Source organism: Oncorhynchus mykiss, chromosome Y, assembly GCF_013265735.2.
Source record: "Oncorhynchus mykiss isolate Arlee chromosome Y, USDA_OmykA_1.1, whole genome shotgun sequence".
Lineage (NCBI taxonomy): Eukaryota > Metazoa > Chordata > Actinopteri > Salmoniformes > Salmonidae > Oncorhynchus > Oncorhynchus mykiss.
Window position 1 is genome coordinate 2,163,519 of NC_048593.1, and position 20,026 is coordinate 2,183,544.

Here is a 20,026-nt window from a genome sequence, read left to right on the forward strand (position 1 = left end):
GCTCTGCGATACGAATAATATTACTACACACAAGTAACGTTAGCTAGCTAACAGTACGCTTTAACTTGCAATGAAAATGACTTTCTGACAAAATTTGAAATATATAATATCTTAAAATGTAGATAGACTGTCTTAGTCGTATACATGGATGAATGCTTGTCACTCTCTGTCACAGATAGTTGCCCTTAATTTGAAGATGTAATCTGGAGACAGGTGTTTTATATAACAGCCTTCTGTGTGTTCACTTTTTGACTCCTCCACATATTTGCAATCAAACACCAGAATCTCCTTAGCTATCATACTCTGTTTCCACCGGACATTCCAATGATTTCAAGACTCGGTCCTCCAGAAAGTGGAGATCCAAACTCATCTCTCGGCATGTCCAGCCCATCCATTATCTCAGCCAATCATGGCTAGCCGGAAAGTTCCTGTCTTTTTCCATGGCTAAACCAACTAGGCTCGTAATTTAACCATTTTATTTGTATTTACAGATGGCATACAAGTTTGTTATTAAGGCACATGAAAGTTTATGTTTCAGAAGGTATTTCTGCCAAAAAATGTGATAAAAAGTTTACGTTCCAATTCCTCTCCTGTGAAGTAGTGATGCGTGACATACAGTATGCCTCGTTTCCTGAAACGAGGCCCAATTTCTAAACTTTTATAAACATAATTCCACTTTGACATTATGGGCTATTGTGTGTAGGCCGGTGACACAAATTCGCAATTTAATCTATTTTAAATTCAGGCTGTAACACAACAAAATGTGAAAAAAGATATACGAGTACATTCTGAAGGCACTGTGAGACAGCCTTTCACGTTCACGCCATTCCCTGCCACCATTTTGTATTTGCATCATCACTTACCCCTTTGTTCCAGAAAAGGAATTGTTTTTGTCACCTCTCCATCTCTCCCCACCACCCCTCTTCATCTTACTGCAGACATTATTTCATCATCACCTCTTGCTGTTTCTTTTTCTCTTCCTCTCTCATATGCTCTGTCTCTCCCGTCTATCTCGTGTAATGCAATAACCCAGTGGCCATCAAACTAACCAGTCAATGTTGTGCTTTTTTGGATGTCTGTATAACTTTGATATTCAAATATAGAGTGAGTTTCATTCTGATGTTTAAATTAGCCTTCCTTCTGTATGCCCCCTCTCTCCCACTAATTCCCTCTCTTTCTGCTTTTTTCCATCTCTCTCTCTCTTTCTCTAACTCTCTGATCACCTCTTCCTCTCTCCATTTGTCTATTATGTTTTTATACCCCCCCCCCCCCCCCCCCCCCCCATCTACATGGTAACAATGGCAGAGTTCTATGGTCTGGATGAGTCCGACCTGGACAAGGTGTTCCGGCTTCCCACCACAACCTTTATAGGGGGCAGCGAGAGCACTCTGCCCCTCCGAGAGATCATACAGCGCCTCGAGGTAGATCTGACACATTGCACACACTCACTGCTTGCAACAAAAACTCCCCACACACACAGACGCACTGACCTCTCCTCTCCTCTAGATGGCGTACTGTCAGTCCATTGGTGTAGAGTTCATGTTCATTAATGACCTGGAGCAGTGCCAGTGGATCAGACAGAAGTTTGAGAGGCCAGGCATCATGCAGTTCACCCTGGAGGAGAAGAGGACCCTGCTAGCCAGAATGGTTCGATCCACCAGGTCTGTCTGTACACCGGTTTCACATAAAAAAAAATAGTGTGTGCATATTTACCTATTGTTCAGGTTACAAAAAATGTCACAAAGAATAAAAGGAATTCCTTTACGCTGTTGTATGCTCCCGCAGTTTATTGCATAAGCATATTGCTATTACCACATTTCTTGTGCTATGATATGTTTAGTGTGATGCACATAGCTGGACAACATACTACACTTCCACACCTCATCCGCAGATGGCAGCAACAACCGGTTTAAGTGATGTGCTCTGCCAGGAAGCCTTACATTTGACATTTTAGTCATTTAGCAGACGCTCTTATCCAGAACCACTTACAGTTAATGCTCATCTCATAATCATCTTAAAAACCTCTTAAGGATCGTACCCTTTTTTTTACATTTTCGCCTAAAATGACAGACCCAAATCTAACTGCCTGTAGCTCAGGACCTGAAGCAAGGACATGCATATTCTTGATACCATTTGAAGGAAAGCAATTTGAAGTTTGTGGAAATGTGAAATTAATGTAGAAGAATATAACACATTAGATCTGGTAAAAGATAATCCAAACAAAAAAAAACATGCGTTTCCTATTTGTTATTCTTTTCATAATCTTTGAAATGCAAGAGAAAGGCCATGATATAATATTGGAGTTTAGATGCAATTAAGATTAGCAGTGTATGTGCAAAGTTTCAGATTGATTCAGTGAAGCATTGCAATACTGCACAAAAAGTCTGCCCAAATGTGCCGAATTAGTCAATTGATACATTTTCAAGTACATAACTATAGAGAACATACAAAAATGATATGGTAATAAATAATTTCAGTTTACACACTCCCAGGAAGGTCATACATGATGGAAATTAGCTTCCCTATAGAAAAGACACTTCACCTTCACCTTCACACATCTAGATGGCCGGTCGGGATGGGTGTGGGGCCAGAAACAGCAGGGGTTCAAACTTTAGAACCCAGTTAATCAAACAAAGCTATGCTACATTTTATCTCTGGAACCCTCAGGATGACAAATCAGAGCAAGATTACTGAATGTAAATGCATTGTTTATCTTCAGAGGTGCAAGTGTTACTTCACAAAAGCCTTCATAATTACTCAAGTGTCCTCCTCTCAGTGAGAGAGGACCGAAGCCTCTCAGACAGCCTTTGTTTGTTTCTTTGTGTTAGTTAACCTCTTTAGTTGGGCATGCCTTTTTGTAGGTTGGTTTTTGTACATATATTTATTTTGTCACCATGAACATGAATAACCTTCTTGGGCTGGCCGACCAAGAGGTTAAGACGGAGCTGGCCCTGAACTCGGTAAGTTTGCTATCTCCTGGGTACATGTACATACAACATTGTACCGGACACTTCTACGTTCACACTAAAGCACACACCTAGTCAGGTCACAGAACAATTAGGCAAGCCTAGGTCCCCTAGACAAAGTGAGTATAGTGTAACAGAAGGTTGTCTAATCGATTCCGTAACACTTACACCTATCAAATCCTCTCAGATCTCCTCAAATGCACAGAGCGAAAGGGCTATCTGAAATTGGGAATAGGGTTAATTTCTGGACTTGGTGACATAGATTTAACTTCCTGTTTAACTTCCTGTTTCCTGTTGGCAAGGTTTGAGGAGTTCCTGCAGAGGAAATGGTCATCAGAGAAGCGTTTTGGCCTGGAGGGCTGTGAGTCTCTCATCCCGGCCCTGAAGACCATCATCGACAAGTCCAGCATGAACGGAGTGGAGAGCATCATCATGGGCATGCCTCACAGGTACTGTTACCACAGAAACACCAATCACAGGCTGCCCTACAGGCAGCTTGTTCATGGAAACACCAATCATAGGCCCCCCTACAGGTACAGTTACCACATGCACACCAATCACAAGCTGCCCCATGCGTAGCTGAAAGTTGTTCTCACTCTCTCCACCCTTCTCTCTCGCTCTATCTCTCCAGGGGGAGATTGAATGTGTTGGCTAATGTGATCCGTAAGGAGCTGGATCAGATCTTCTGTCAGTTTGACTCCAAGCTTGAGGCTGCTGATGAGGTAAATCCTACAGCTAGCAGAGAGCAGGGTCCTGTTCATTAACCACCAAACGGGGAAAGAAATAACTGAAGCAGGGAGGGACTACCTGGATTTGTCCAATAAGAAACACAGATTTTCATTTTCTGTCGCAAAAAAAATTTCAAATGTTGTCGATTGCGCACCCTAAAGATCACGACTCTGGTAACACAATATGGAAAGTGAATAACATTTTAAAAAATCTTCCATATCAGAAGCTAAAGAAAATTAAGAAGTTATACTCTTACAATTCACCTGCCCTCTCTCCCCCCCCTCAGGGTTCTGGAGATGTGAAGTACCACTTGGGGATGTGGCACCGGAGGATCAACCGGGTCACTGATAGGAACATCACACTGTCACTCATGGCTAACCCTTCCCACCTGGAGGCTGTGGACCCCGTGGTGCAGGGCAAGACCAAGGCTGAGCAGTTCTACTGCGGGGACACAGAAGGCAACAGGGTAAGTACACACACACACAGGCAGACAGACAGACTGTGTATGTATTTGTATGTTTTTTGGTTTCTGTCTGTCTGTGTGTGTTTGTGTGTGTATTTATATTTCTGTTTGTGTGTATTTCCAGGTAATGTCCATCCTGCTCCATGGTGATGCAGCGTTTGCAGGCCAGGGGGTTGTCTATGAGACCTTCCACCTCTCTGACCTGCCCTCCTACACCACACATGGCACTATTCATGTGGTGGTCAACAACCAGGTGACACATGCACGTGCGCGTAGGCACACATGCATGCACACACACACACCCTTCCATTAATTTAACTTCCCTCTTTTCTCTCTCCCTCCCTGTAGATTGGTTTCACCACCGACCCCAGGGTGGCGAGGTCATCCTCTTACCCTACAGATGTGGCCAAGGTGGTCAACGCCCCCATCTTCCATGTCAACGCTGACGACCCCGAGGCTGTCATGTACGTGTGTAATGTCGCCGCCGAGTGGAGGGCAACCTTTCACAAGGACGTAGTCGTCGACCTGGTGAGTGTGTGTTTCCTGACCAGGGTGGTGTTCATTAGGCATGAAACAGAAGAAAACAGACTGAAACAGGGAGGGACTACTAAAAAATGGTGTGAAAACATTTGTGACCAATTAGAAAACTTTTCCAATTAGAAACTTTTCCAATAAGAAACATGTATGTGTTTCCTGATCAGGTGTTTGTAATGGTCATAATGAGATGATAATTATAATAGGGTTATTAAGCAGACACCTTTAGTGACTTACCGAACAGTCATCATTGACACTTTTTATAAATAAAGGGACTAATGTGTGACATCAGGGGGAGGAGGGAGGCTTTATGTACATTTAAATATGATTTTCTTGCAACTTCACATGTGTATTTACATACACAAAATGTCACATGAAACATGGACACTGCATTTTTCTTTGCAATGCCTACTAGCAGGTCTGTTTGTGTTGTAGTCACCTTCTCTAACATGTATAGCGATGCTAAACATTCCAGAAGAATGCATTTCTGTATATTTGTATAGTTTATATAATTTAATGCAATAATATGGCCTCTGTCAACAAATCATTGACAATAATAATAACCAATAATGAAATCATTAAACTCTTCAAGTGTGTGTGTGTGTATGTGTGTGTGTGTGTGTGTGTGTGTGTGTGTGTGTGCGCATGCATGTGTGTGTGCGCATGTGTGTGTGTGCGTGTGTGTGTGTGAAAACTAGGCGTCACATTCTTGCTTCCTCTGTCCTTGTTTCCTCCACTCCATGCACCGCCTCTAAAGTGGGAAGAACCTTCCCACCTCTCCCCCAATGTGTTTTGAGAGTGCTGTGAGGAATGGAGGAAACAAGGGGAGAATCTCAATTGCATTTCCTTCGTTCCTCACATCCTCTCCCCTTGTCTCCTTCTCAAAACCCATTGGACAAGAAGGTGACAGAGGAGGGACCTCTGACCTTCTCATCCAATGGGTTTTGAGATGGAGACAAAGAGAGAGGATGCAACGAATCAAGGAAATGCAATAGAAATTCTCCCAAGGACATAGGAAGCAAGTATTTGACAGCTATTAAAATGTTTTGACAGTGCCAGACTGACTGACTAGACACTTGTGGAGATCTGAGAGGGATTGATGGGTGGTGACATGGTGAGAGCTCCATCTTAACCTCTGATAGGCTTGGTGGAATTTTGGTGGTATTCCTTACACCTGTTCATTTCTCTCAGATCTCCACAAGTATCTGGGGGTAGGGGCTAGGGAGTGTTTCTGGACAGGACCCCACAACCCTTCGGGTGTGTAGTGGACCTACAGCACAACACTTGAGGCATTGGTTGGATGTTTAATTCCATTGCTATACACACACAGATTTTCACAGGTGTAAGCTGGACACACCCACAGCACCCGACAGGTCTGAGCAGCTGTAACCTGCTGTAAAACAGGATATATTTACATGTCTACTATTCAAATCCTTCCTTCATTCAAATCAAATTTGATTTGTCACATGCGCCGAGTACAACAAGTGTAGACTTTACCTTATCCAACAGTGCAGTTCAAGAAGAGTTAAGAAAATATTTACCAAGTAGACTAAAATAAAAAGTAATTATAAAAAGTAACACAATAGGAATAACAATAACGAGGCTATATACAGGGGGCACCGGTACCGAGTCAGTGTGCGGGGGTACAGGTTAGTTGAGGTAATTTGTACATGTAGGTGGGGTGAAGGGACTATGCATAGATAATAAACATCGAGTAGCAACAGTGTACAAAAGGAAGTGGGGGTGTCAATGTAAATTGTCCAGTGGTGATTTTATTAATTGTTCAGCAGTCTTATGGCTTGGGGGTAGAAGCTGTTGAGGAGTCTTTTGGTCCTAGACTTGGCGCTCCGGTACCGCTTGCCATAGCAGAGAAACTGACCATTTTATTGGCTTTCCTCAGACACCGCCATTGTATAGGTCCTGGATGGCAGGAAGATTGGCCCCAGTGGTGTACTGGGCTGTTCGAACTACCCACTGTAGCGCCTTACGGTCAGATACCAAGCAGTTGCCACACCAGGCAGCAGTAGAACCTGGATCTGGGGACCCATGCCAAATCTTTTCAGTCTCCTGAGGGGGAAAAGGTTTTGTTGTGCCCTCTTCCCGACTGTCTTGGTATGTTTGGACCATGATAGTTCGTTGGTGATGTGGAGTTGAAACTCTCGACCCGCTCCACTACAGCCCCGTCAACGTTAATGAGGGCCTGTTCGGCCCGCCTTGTGCTGTAGTCCACGATCAGCTCCTTTGTCTTACTCACATTGAAGGAGAGGTTGTTGTCCTGGCACCACACTGACAGTTCTCTGACCTCCTCCCTAGAGGCCGTCTCATCGTTGGCGGTTATCAGGCATACCACTGTTGTGTTGTCAGCTAACTTAATGATGGTGTTGGAGTTGTGTTTGGCCACGCAGTCGTGGTGAACAGGGAATAGTAGGGGACTGAGTATACACCCCAGGGGGCCCCAGTGTTAAGGATCAGCATGGCAGATGTGTTGTTGCCTACCCTTACCACCTGGGGGTGGCCAGTCAGGAAGTCCAGGATCCAGTTGCAGAGGGAGGTGTTTAGTCCCAGAGTCCTTAGCTTAGTGATGAGCTTTGTGGGCACTATGGTGTTGAACGCTGAGTAGTAGTCAATGAACAGCATTCTCACGTAAGTGTTCCTTTTGTCCAGGTGAGAAAGGGCAGTATGGAGTGCGATTGAGATTGTGTCATCTGTGGATCTGTTGTGGCGGTATGCAAATTGGAGTGGGTTTAGGGTGTCCCGGGAGGATGGTTGTTGATGTGAGCCTTGACCAGTCTTTAAAAGCACTTCATGGCTACCGACGTGAGTGCCACGGGGTTGTAATCATTTAGGCAGGTTACCTTCGCTTCCCTGGGCACAGGTGCTATGGTGATCTGTTTGAAACATGTAGGTATTACAGACTCGGTCAAGGAGAGGTTGAAAATGTCAGTGAAGATACTTCACAGTTGGTCCGAGTTTGCTTTGAGTACACGTCCTGGTAATCCGTCTTGCTCAGCGGCTTTGTGAATGTCAACCTGTTTAAAGGTTTTGTTCACATTGGCTACCGAGAGCAATATCACACAGTCACCCAGAACAGCTGGTGCTCTCGTGCATGCTTCAGTGTTGCTCGCCTCGAAGCGAGCATAAAAGGCATTTAGCTCGTCTGGTCGGCTCGCGTCACTGGGCAGCTCGCATCTGTGTTTCCCTTTGTAATCCGTAATAGTTTTCAAGCCCTACCACATCCAACGAGCACCAGAGCCGGTGTAGTCGGTGTAGTTCAATCTTAATCCTATATGGACGCTTTGCTTGTTTGATGTTTCGTCTGTGGGCATAGCGGGATTTCATATAAGCGTCACTGTGGGGACGACGTCGTCGATGCACTTATTGATGAAGCTGATGACTGAGGTGGTGTACTCCTCAATGCCATTGGATGAATCCCGGAACATATTCCAGTCTGTGCTAGCAAAACAGTCCTGGGTGTAGCATCCGCATCATCTGACTTTTTCCATACTGAACGGTACTTCCTGCTTTTGTTTTTGCTTGTAAGCAGGAATCAAGAAGATAGAATTATGGTCAGATTTGCCAAATGGAGGGCGGGGGAGAGCTTTGTATGCATCTCTGTGTGTGGAGTTAAGGTGGTCTAGGATTTGTTTTTCTCTGGTTGCACATGTGACAGGCTGTTAATTTGGTAAAACTGATTTAAGTTTGACTGCATTAAAGTCCCAGGCCACTAGGAGTGCCACTTCTAGGTGAGCATTTTCTTGTTTGCTTATGGCCTTATAGAGTTGGTTGAGAGCGGTCTTAGTGCCAGCGGTTCTGTGGTGGTAAATAGACGGCTACGAATAATATAGATGAGAACTCTCTTGGTAGATAGTGTGGTCAACAGCTTATCATAAGGTACTCTACCTCAGGCGAGCAATACCTCGAGACTTCTTTAATATTAGACATCGCGCATCAATCAGCTGTTATTGACAAATAGACACACACCCCCACCCCTCGTATTACCAGAGGTAGCGTCTCTGTTCTGCCGGTGCATTTAAAATAGCACTAGCTCTATATTGTTCTGAATGTAGTCATGTTTTTATTCCAGCTAGTTAGATGTACAACCAATGACTAACTATAGCTAGGGCATATCTCTAGTTTAGCAATAGATACTGTTGTTTTGACTGTATAGCATAATTTAATAAGATTACCAATGATTAGCTTGGTAGCTAGGATATATCAGTCAGCTAACTATTTACAATAACAGCAGTTCATTAATAAGTCAATACACACTCAATTATATGCAGAAATGTCGAAATCTTACCTTATTTTGGCACAGTGGCTTGGTATGGGCAGCTATTAGAAGGGTGACCTCCTACTTTGAAAGGACATGAAGTGTTGGCTGTGCACTTGACCAGGGATACCACATTTAACCCCACCCAAATTTGAACATCGAAATATCAAATTGTTTTGGGGTTTTAAATTCAGAAACGAATTAACAAGCTGTTTTAACATTGCCGAGTGGTCAGTTTGAACTATTTAGCTATTTATCTTGACCACCGTAACAACAGACACCAAAGTGTTCTGTCAGTCCTCCAGATCAACATTAATTCCTGCACTTTGGCTGTTGTTAAATCACGTGCTCTTTATCACTTGACTGTCACTCCGACATTATCTCCGATGAGATACATTCAGGGGGGGCATCCATGAATACAATAATTGTAGCAGCTCCAAACAGTTGTACACTACTAGAGATGCACACTGGTACCCTAGTTTATAGAAAGACCCATATATGTAGCCCATGCAGGAAACATGCCATAACGAGCTGATTTCTAATGTGTGTGCGTGTGTGTGTGTGTGCGTGTGCGTGTGTGTGTTACAGGTGTGTTACAGGCGTAACGGCCACAATGAGATGGACGAACCCATGTTCACCCAGCCTCTGATGTACAAGCAGATCAAGAAGCAGAAAGGAGTCCTACAGAAATACGCTGAGAAACTCATAGCAGAGGGAGCTGTCACCAGACAGGAGTATGAGGTAACATATTTTGCCATATACACTGAGTATACCAAACATTAGGAACATTAGGAACATTCCTTCCTAATATTGAGTTGCAATCCCCCTTTTGACTTCTGAACAGACTAATTTCATCGGGGCATGGACTCTGCAAGGTGTCGAAAGTGTTCCACAGGGATGCTGGCCCATGTTGACCCCAATGCTTCCCGTAGTTGTGTCAAGTTGGCTGGATGTCCTTTGGGTGGTGGACCATTCTTGATACACACGGGAAACTGTTGACTGTGAAAAACCAAGCAGTTCCTGACACAGGCAGGTGTGCCTGGCACCTACTACCATGCCCCGTTCAAGCACTTAAATATTTTGTCTTGCCCATTCACCACCTGAATTGCACAAATACACAAACCATGTCTCAATTGTCTAAAGGGTTAAAAACAAGTGACATCAATAAGGGATCATAGCTTTCACCTGAATTCACCTGGGCAGTCTATGTCATGGAAAGAGCAGGTGTTCTTAATGTTATGTGCACTCAGTGTATACTATACACCATAGACTGCCCATATACATCATGTAGCATAAACAGTCCTTACAAACCTCTACTTACAGTAGATATTATATTCTGTCCTCTGTCTTTATATGAAAGACTGTCCTTATACAGAATGTACTCGCTGATTGATATGAGGTACCAAAGTGTTGTTGTTGAGGATTACTTAATTTAACATGAAATGGATATTAACCCTCTCCCCTCTAGGAGGAGATTGCCAAGTATGACAAGATCTGCGAAGAGGCTCACGCTCGCTCCAAAGACGAGAAGATTCTACACATCAAACACTGGCTAGACTCACCCTGGCCCGGTCTGTGTCTGTGTCTGTGTGTGTGTGTGTGTGTGTGTGTGTGTGTGTGTGTGTGTGTGTGTGTGTGTGTGTGTGTGTGTGTGTGTGTGTGTGTGTGTGTGTGTGTGTGTGTGTGTGTGTGTGTGTGTGTGTGTGAGATAACCTCAGTTTTACAATATATTGTAAGTGCATACAGTACCAGTCAAAAGTTTGGACACACCTACACATTCAAGGGTTTTTCTTTATTTGTACTATTTTCTACATTGTAGAATAATAGTGAAGACATCAAAACTATGAAATAACACATGGAATCAGGTAGTAGCTAAAAAAGTGTTCAACAAATCAAAATACATTTACATTTTAGATTCTTCAAAGTATGCACCCTTTGCCTTGATGACAGCTTTGCACACTCTTGGAATTCTCTCAACCAGCTTCACCTGGAATGCTTTTCCAACAGTCTTGAAGGAGTTCCCACATATGCTGAGCACTTGTTGCCTGCTTTTCCTTTACTCTGCAGTTCAACTCATCCCAAACCATCTCAATTGGGTTGAGGTCAGGTGATTGTGGAGGCCAGGTTATCTGATGCAGCATTCCACTGATGCAGCACTTACTCAGCCTGGAGGTGTGTTTGGTCATTGTCCAGTTGAAAAACAAATGATAAGCGCAAACCAGTTGGGATGGCTTACTGCTGCAGAATGCTGTGGCAGCCATGTTGGTTAAGTGTGCCTAGAATTTTAAATAAATCACAGTGTCACCAGCAAAGCACCCCACACCATCACACCTCCTCCTACATGCTTCACGGTGGGCATTTCACATGTGGAGAACATCTGTTCACCTACTCTGCGTCTCACAAAGGTTGGAACCAAAAATCTCAAATTTGGACTCATCAGACCAAAGGACAGATTTCCACCGGTCTAATGTCCATTGCTTGTGTTTCTTGGTCCAAGCAAGTCTCTTCTTATTATTGGTGTCCTTTAGTAGTGGTTTCTTTGCAGCAATTCGATCATGAAGACCTGATTCACGCAGTGTCCTCTGAACAGTTTATGTTGAGATGTGTCTGTTACTTGAACTCAGTGAAGCATTTATTTGGGCTGCAATTTCTGAAGCTGGTAACTCTAATGAACTTATCCTCTGCAGCAGAGATAACTCTGGATCTTCCTTTCCTGTGGTGGTCCTCATGAAAGCCAGTTTTATCATTGGTCTTGATGGTTTTTACGACTGCCCTTGTAGAAACTTTTCCACATTGACTGACCTTCATGTGTTAAACCAATGATGTACTGTCATTTATCTTTGCTTATTTGAACTGTTCTTGCCTTAATATGGACTTGGTATTTTATCAAATAGTGTTGTCTTCTGTATAGCACCCCTACCTTGTCACAACACAGCTAATTGTCTCAAACGCATTAAGAAGGAAAGAAATTCCACAAATTAACTTTTAACTAGGCACACCTGTTAATTGAAATGCATTCCAGTTGGCTACCTCATGAAGCTGGTTGGGAGAATGCCAAGAGTGTGCAAATCTGTCATCAAGGCAAAGGGTGGCTACTTTGAAGCATCTCAAATATAAAATATACATATACCGGTCAAAAGTTTTAGAACACCTACTCATTCAAGGGTTTTTCTTTATTTTTACAATGTTTTACATTGTAGAACAATCGTGAAGACATCAAAACTATGAAATAACACATATGGAATAATGTAGTATCCAAAAAAATGTCCAAACTTTTGACTGGTACTGTATTTGTGTGTGTGTTTTATTCTGTGTGTAAAGCATACACTAACAGTGTGTATTCTTTATCAATGTGTGTGTGAGTGTGTGTAGGTTTCTTCAACATGGATGGCCAGCCCAAGAGTATGACCAGTCCGTCTACAGGCCTGACTGAGGAGGAGCTGGGACACATAGGACACATTGCTTCATCTGTCCCTGTGGAAGACTTCACTATACATGGAGGTAGACAACCACGCACATACACTCAAACACACAAACCCATACACACACGTGTGGAAGACAAGTACAGCGTAACCTATGTACATGCTCACATATCCTCATATGTGTGTGTGTGTGTCAGGTCTGAGTCGTATACTAAAGGGTCGTGCGGCGATGGTGGGCCAGCGTGTGTGTGACTGGGCTCTAGGAGAGTACATGGCCTTTGGCTCACTGCTCAAGGAGGGAACACACATACGTCTCAGCGGACAGGACGTGGAGAGAGGAACCTTCAGGTACTACCGTCACCCTTACGACAGCCTCTGTCAATGTTAGGACTGTATGTTGTACTAAAGTCTCTTGTTTGACAGCCTTATGTGTTATTTGTCATTGCTGAATTATATATTTACGTTTTATTTGGAATTGTACACATTTGCTGCTAAATGCTGAATTGCAGCATACATCTGTAGGCCTACGTAATTAAGTAAATAAAATACAATAAAACATGAAAATATGAGATATACAGTGCATTTGGAAAGTATTCAGACCCCTTGAATTTTTCAACATTTTGTGACGTTACAGCCTTATTCTAAAATGTATTACATCGTTTTTTCCCTCATCAATCTACACACAATACCACATAATGACAAAGGAAAAACAGGTTTTTAGACATTTTTTTATGAATTTACCACATAACTGAATTTACCACAGATGGACTCCAATCATCTCAAGGATGATCAATGTAAACAGGATGCACCTGAGCTCAATTTCGAGTCTCATAGCAAAGGGTTTTCGCTTTGTCATTATGGGGTATTGTGTGTAGATTGATGAGGAAAAACATTAATTGAATACATTTTAGAATGAGGCTGTAACTTAACACAATGAGGAAAAAGTGAAGGGGTCTGAATACTTTCCGAATGCACTGTAGTATACAATATTACAGTTAAGCAGCATTAAGCAGTCTCACCAAGTAAGGCGTAGGGCTGTTGTAGTATCTGTCAGTCCGAGTAGGGGGAAGGTTCAGTTCAGTTTGTGACTGGATCGGGTAGATCTGACATGGCCTCTTGTCTGAGGCAGCCATTTGTTGTAATCCTGGGATTTTGCAAGCTTCTGGGCAAAGGATCTGCAGAGGTGGGTGTGGCGGGACTCCAAGGACTGCAAGCCCATATGTCACTGCATGCGGTCGTAGGATGTGTAGGTGGGGCTCATGATGATTTTGGTTGCACCTGTTGGATCTTCTCCAGTTGGTTGTGTTGGTAGGCTTTGAGACCTGGGAGACCTAGGTGCCATACTGAAGCGCTATTGTCACATATTGATGGTATATTAACTCTTATTTACTCTCTCTCTCTCCATGTCTCTCCCTCGCCTCTTCTACCCACCCCTCTACCGCTCCCCTTCCCTCTCTTTTCTCTACCCATAACTCTCTATCTCTCTCATTCTCCATCTCCCTCTATACAGTCACAGACACCATGTTCTCCATGACCAGAATGTAGATAAGAGGATCTGTATTCCCATGAACCACATCGCTCCTAACCAGGCTCCATACACTGTCTGTAACAGCTCTCTGTCAGAGTACGGAGTATTGGGTTAGTACACACACATACATACACACACACATACATGTACGCAGACATGCGCACACACATGCAGATGCAGTCTATTATTTTGCTGTCTTTACGGTACATGCCACAGAATTATGAGGAGTTGTCTGTTTTTTTAGTTCCCTCATGCTTTCTGACCTGAACATCTCTCTCTCTCCTTTCCTCCCCCCTCTAGGTTTCGAACTGGGTTTTGCCATGGCTAGTCCCAATGCTCTGGTTCTGTGGGAGGCCCAGTTTGGGGACTTCCACAATACAGCCCAGTGTATCATAGACCAGTTCATCTGCCCAGGACAGGCCAAGTGGGTCAGACAGAACGGAATAGTCCTACTGCTACCCCATGGCATGGAAGGAATGGTAGGAACTACTGTCTGTCCGTCCATCCATCTGTGAGGCAGAGTGTGTGTGTGTGTGTGTGTGTGTGTGTGTGTGTGTGTGTGTGTGTGTGTGTGTGTGTTTACGTCCGCCCGTCTGTCTGCCTCAGTCTCTGAGAACAGAATAGCACTGCTGCTCCCACCACTTAAGCCATCTATAAGTCTGTCTTTGCTTTGAAGAACATTGTCTGTTCTCACAAATGGATGATAAACTACATATCCCATGATCCTATACTCAGGGTCCAGAGCACTCGTCGGCCCGACCAGAGAGGTTCCTGCAGATGTGTAATGAAGACCCGGATGCATACCCTGTAAGTGTGTGTGTGGGTGTGGGTGGGTGTGGGTGCGTGTGTGTATGACCTGTCCCTTCTCTCATGCATAGAAATTCTCTGCTGAGGAGTTTGCTGTGCGTCAGCTGTATGACTGTAACTGGATCATAGTCAACTGCTCTACACCGGCTAACTACTTCCACGTCCTCCGCAGACAAATACTACAGCCCTTCAGGAAGCCTGTGAGTGCCACACACACACACATACATTCAGGTTTACAGAACCACGTCCTTCACATACACTCTACACACACACACACATCTCTCCTCTTTTTCCCTTATTTTCTCCCTCTCTCTTTCTCTCTGCCCTCCAGCTGATAGTCTTCACCCCCAAGTCTCTGCTGCGCCACCCTGACGCCAAGTCCAACTTTGACGACATGCTGCCAGGTGAGGGAGGGATGGAGGGAGATGAGGGAGGATTTAGGTTAGCAAGGCGAGGAGGTTGGAAGCTAGCTATGGTCATGATGGCTCCTTCTAATATCTGATGTACAGCACTGTCGTTAAGTTATTCGGTAGCAAAGCTATCTTAGCTAAGATATCTGGTGGAACGGGATGAGAAGAATTGTCTGAAGTGTCTGCTTGTCACCAGACCTGAGTTCAAATGGTATTTGCTTTCAATCAAATGCGCTGAGCGTTTGACTGAGCCTGAGCGGGGGTTGCACTTTGGGGACTATTACTGTGTGCTTGTGTGTGTGTGTGTGTGTTTCAGGTACCCACTTCCAGCGTCTGATCCCAGACAGTGGTCCTGTGTGTGAGAAGCCAGATGGGGTGAAGAGAATTGTGTTCTGTACTGGGAAGGTCTACTATGAACTGACCCGAGAACGCAAGAACAGAGGCATGGATAATACTGTGGCCATTGCACGCATAGAGCAGGTATACACTCGCATACACACACACACAGGTACAGTGCACACACACACACACACACACTTCCAATCTCATCTCTCTCTCTCCTCCATCTATCTCTTTCTCCTCCAGCTCTCTCCCTTCCCGTTTGACCAGGTGAAGGTGGAGACAGATCGTTATCCCAACGCTGACCTGGTGTGGTGCCAGGAAGAGCACAAGAACCAGGGTTACTATGACTACGTCAAACCCCGCCTCCGCACCACCGTTGACCGCACCCGGCCCGTTTGGTACGACCAGCCTCCTTCGCTCACACCTGCTCACAGGGGAAGAAATCAATGAATAATTTGATTGAACCTGGTCAAAGAGTTGTGTTTTGTATTAAAAGTGTTCTCGCTTCTTTCTCATGTGTGTATGTGTGAATGTGTGTTTATGTATATGTGTGTGTAGGTATGCTGGTCGTGGGCCAGCAGCAGCTCCAGCTACAGGGAACAAAGCAGCTCACCTGGTGGAGTTACAACGCTTCCTAGATACAGCTTTTAACCTGGACGCATTCACTGGGCAGTCCTAACATCCCTATGACCCTATACCCCTCAATCTCAACTCTGGACCTCAAAGCCAGTTCCACTGCGTTTTTTCATTGTCCCCTCTAATCAGGGACTGATTTAGACCTGGGACACCAGGTGGGTGCAATTAATTATCTGGTAGAACAGAAAACCAGCAGGCTCCGGACCTCGTAGGGCAAGAGTTGAATACCCCTGACCTATACACCACACACTACCCTTACCTCACCTGCTGAAGTTACACTGCTTTTTAGTCAGGTTTTAACCTGGATGTATACACTTGAGTCTTAGTAGACTTATACCCTAGACTCTAACCCCAACACCCTTAATCCTACTCTTATCCCTAAACCAGCATACACTGGATAGTCTTAACACACTTACCCTGAACCCTCATTCAGTTTCTCTATAGTATTTATATATCAAGACACACTATGAACTATCTGCTATGAAAGACCTTAGATACAATGATACGCACACTGACTGACCATAGGTCCTCTTGCACTGTTGAGCAATAGGGAAATGTCCATGCAGTTTGACAATGGATCCATTTTAAGAGGAATGTATTCAACCATACAAATGCCCTCCATTTTCCTCTCTCACTTTCTATCTCTCACTACTCATTCTCCATCTTCTCCATCCCTCTCTTCCTCTGTGTTTTAACCCTCTCATGTATTCTTCCCATTCATCATCTCTTTCATTCCCCTCTTATTCTTTCTCTCTTCTTGACCACTCACCTCCTTCTCTTTTCTCCTCCTCCCTACTTTTCCCTCTCTTTCACCTCCTGTGCCAAATGTAAACAAACTGTTGGGAGATGAGAAATCACTATTATATTATATAAAAACAGTGTATAAGCTTTGCTAGTAACTTATGAAGAGACAAGGTAAAAATGCCTACTGGTCTGGCGGGAATCTCTTTCGGACTAAGTAAAGGATTTATTTATTTTCGCATAGTGTTCTGTTTGTTCTTTAATCATTTATTCATTCAATAAAGACATTGTTGGTGTCATCGTGTGAGCCTTCAAATGCTTTTCAGGTATCTCATATCTTACATATTAATAACTTATTAATAACATATCTCGGGTGTGTCAGCAGTGCTCAGTTTATTTTACCAATAAATCAAATCAAATCAAATCAAATTTATTTATAATAGCCCTTCGTACAGCAGTTGATATCTCAAAGTGCTGTACAGAAACCCAGCCTAAAACCCCAAACAGCAAGCAATGCAGGTGTAGAAGCACGGTGGCTAGGAAAAACTCCCTAGAAAGGCCAAAACCTAGGAAGAAACCTAGAGAGAAACCAGGCTATGTGGGGTGGCCAGTCCTCTTCTGGCTGTGCCGGGTGAAGATTATAACAGAACATGGCCAAGATGTTCAAATGTTCATAAATGACCAGCATGGTCGAATAATAATAAGGCAGAACAGTTGAAACTGGAGCAGCAGCACGGCCAGGTGGACTGGGGACAGCAAGGAGTCATCATGTCAGGTAGTCCTGAGGCATGGTCCTAGGGCTCAGGTCCTCCGAGAGAGAGAAAGAGAGAATTAGAGAGAGCACACTTAAATTCACACAGGACACCGAATAGGACAGGAGAAGTACTCCAGATATAACAAACTGACCCTAGCCCCCCGACACATAGCCCCATCCGAGGACACCCACAGGGCCAAACAGGAAGGATATAACCCCACCCACTTTGACAAAGCACAGCCCCCACACCACTAGAGGGATATCTTCAACCACCAACTTACCATCCTGAGACAAGGCTGAGTATAGCCCACAAAGATCTCCGCCACGGTACAACCCAAGGGGGGCGCTAACCCAGACAGGATGACCACATCAGTGAATCAACCCACTCAGGTGACGCACCCCCTCCAGGGACGGTATGAGAGAGCCCCAGTAAGCCAGTGACTCAGCCCTTGTAATAGGGTTAGAGGCAGAGAATCCCAGTGGAAAGAAGGGAACCGGTCAGGCAGAGACAGCAAGGGTGGTTCGTTGCTCCAGAGCCTTTCCGTTCACCTTCCCACTCCTGGGCCAGACTACACTCAATCATATGACCCACTGAAGAGATGAGTCTTCAGTAAGGACTTAAACATTGTGATGTCATCAAAACTCATTCCGATTAGCTGGGCCTGGCTCCCCTGTGGGTGGGCTCCAAAGTGTGTGGGCCTGGCTCCCTGTGGGTGGGCCTGATTCCAAAGTGGGTGGGCATTTGCTTCCCAGGCCATAGATTAGGGCCTAATGAATTTATTTCAATTGACTGATTTGCCCTAATGAACTATAAACCAGTAAAATCTTTGAAATTGTTTAACGTTAGGTTTATATGTTTCTTCAGTACATACAGTACCAGTCAGAAGTTTGGACAAACCTACTCATTCAAGGGTTTTTTCTTTATTTTATTATTTTCTACATTGTAAAATAATAGTGAAGACATCAAAACTATGAATTAACACATATCCCCCGTGTAGTAACCCAAAAAGTTTTAAACAAATATATAAATATATTTTTTATTTTACATTCTTCAAAGTAGCCACCCTTTGCCTTGATGATAGCTTTGCACACCCTTGGAATTCTCTCAATCAGCTTAATCTGGAATGCTTTTCCAACACTCTTGAAGGAGTTCCCACATATGCTGAGCACTTGGCTGCTTTTCCTTCACTCTGCGGTCCAATTCATCCCAAACCATCTCAACTGGGTTGAGGTCGGGTGATTGTGGAGGCCAGGTCATCTGATGCAGCACTCCATCACTCTCCTTCTTGGTCAAATAGCCCTTACACAGCCTGGAGGTGTGTTGGGTCATTGTCCTGTTGAAAAACAAATGATACTCCCACTAAGTGCAAACCAGATGGGATGGCGTATCGCTGCAGACTGCTGTGGCAGCCATGCTGGTTAAGTGTGCCTTGAATTCTAAATAAATCACAGACAGTATCACCAGCAAAGCACCCCTACACCACCTCCTCCTCCTCCATGCTTCATGGTGGGAACCACACACGAGGATGATCATCCATTCACCTACTCTGCATCTCACAAATACATGCCGGTTGGAACCAAAAATCTCAAATTTGGAGTCATCAGACCAAAGGACAGATTTCTACCGGTCTAATGTCCATTGCTCGTGTCTCTTCTTGTTGATGTGCATTAGTAGTGGTTTCTTTGCAGCAATTCGACCATGAAGGCCTGATTCACACAGTCTCATCTGAACAGTTGATGTTGAGATGTGTCTGTTACTTGAACTCTGTGAATAATTTATTTGGGCTGCAATTTCTGAGGCTGGTACTCCCTCTCCGGCCTCTAGGTCATCAGGTTGCTGATTATCTCGCACACCTGTCACCATCCTCTTGCACACCTGCGCCTCATGACACTCACCTGGACTCCATGACCTCCTTGATTATCTTTCCTATGTCTGTCACTCCCCTTGGTTCTTTTCTCAGGTGTTATTGATTCATGTCGGTGCATTGTTTGTTTTTCGTGTTCATTGTTTCTTTATTTATTAAAACACTAACTCCCTGAACTTGCTTCCTGATTCTCAGCCCACTTGTTACAGCTGGTAACTCTAATGAAGTTATCCTCTGCAGCAGAGGTAGTGGCGGTCCTCATGAGAGCCAGTTTCCTCATAGCGCTTGATGGTTTTTGCGACTGCACTTGAAATTTTCCAAATTGAGAAGGGGGATACCAAGTCAGTTGTACAACTGAATGCCTAAAACTGAAATGTGTCTAACGCATTTAACCCATCAGAGAGGTACGGGGGACTGCCTTAATCAACATCCATGTCTTCGGCGCCTGGGGAACTGCCTTGCTCAGGGGCAGAACAATAGACTTTTACCTTGCCAGCTCGACGATTTGATCCACCAACCTTTCGGTTACTGGCCCAACGCTCTAACCACTAAGCGACCT

At 44.2% G+C, this 20,026-nt stretch overlaps 1 protein-coding gene across 5 annotated transcripts in view; it reads left to right on the top strand.

The window, feature by feature from the left end:
• Positions 1–17,147, top strand: part of LOC110509550 (2-oxoglutarate dehydrogenase, mitochondrial) — a 56,138-nt gene extending 38,991 nt beyond the window's left edge. For all 5 annotated transcript variants that reach the window (XM_036967677.1, XM_036967679.1, XM_036967680.1 and 2 more), the window contains 19 exons: positions 1,306–1,421; positions 1,507–1,661; positions 3,269–3,415; positions 3,598–3,688; positions 3,982–4,161; positions 4,283–4,411; positions 4,507–4,686; positions 9,551–9,703; positions 10,431–10,533; positions 12,335–12,463; positions 12,582–12,732; positions 13,895–14,022; positions 14,213–14,391; positions 14,648–14,719; positions 14,791–14,919; positions 15,051–15,123; positions 15,446–15,609; positions 15,715–15,869; positions 16,030–17,147. In XM_036967677.1, coding sequence (XP_036823572.1) covers positions 1,306–1,421; positions 1,507–1,661; positions 3,269–3,415; positions 3,598–3,688; positions 3,982–4,161; positions 4,283–4,411; positions 4,507–4,686; positions 9,551–9,703; positions 10,431–10,533; positions 12,335–12,463; positions 12,582–12,732; positions 13,895–14,022; positions 14,213–14,391; positions 14,648–14,719; positions 14,791–14,919; positions 15,051–15,123; positions 15,446–15,609; positions 15,715–15,869; positions 16,030–16,150 — 2,555 coding nt within the window. In that variant the 3' untranslated portion in view covers positions 16,151–17,147. The remainder of the gene's footprint in view (positions 1–1,305; positions 1,422–1,506; positions 1,662–3,268; positions 3,416–3,597; positions 3,689–3,981; positions 4,162–4,282; positions 4,412–4,506; positions 4,687–9,550; positions 9,704–10,430; positions 10,534–12,334; positions 12,464–12,581; positions 12,733–13,894; positions 14,023–14,212; positions 14,392–14,647; positions 14,720–14,790; positions 14,920–15,050; positions 15,124–15,445; positions 15,610–15,714; positions 15,870–16,029) is intronic.
• The last annotated feature ends 2,879 nt before the right edge of the window (positions 17,148–20,026 follow it).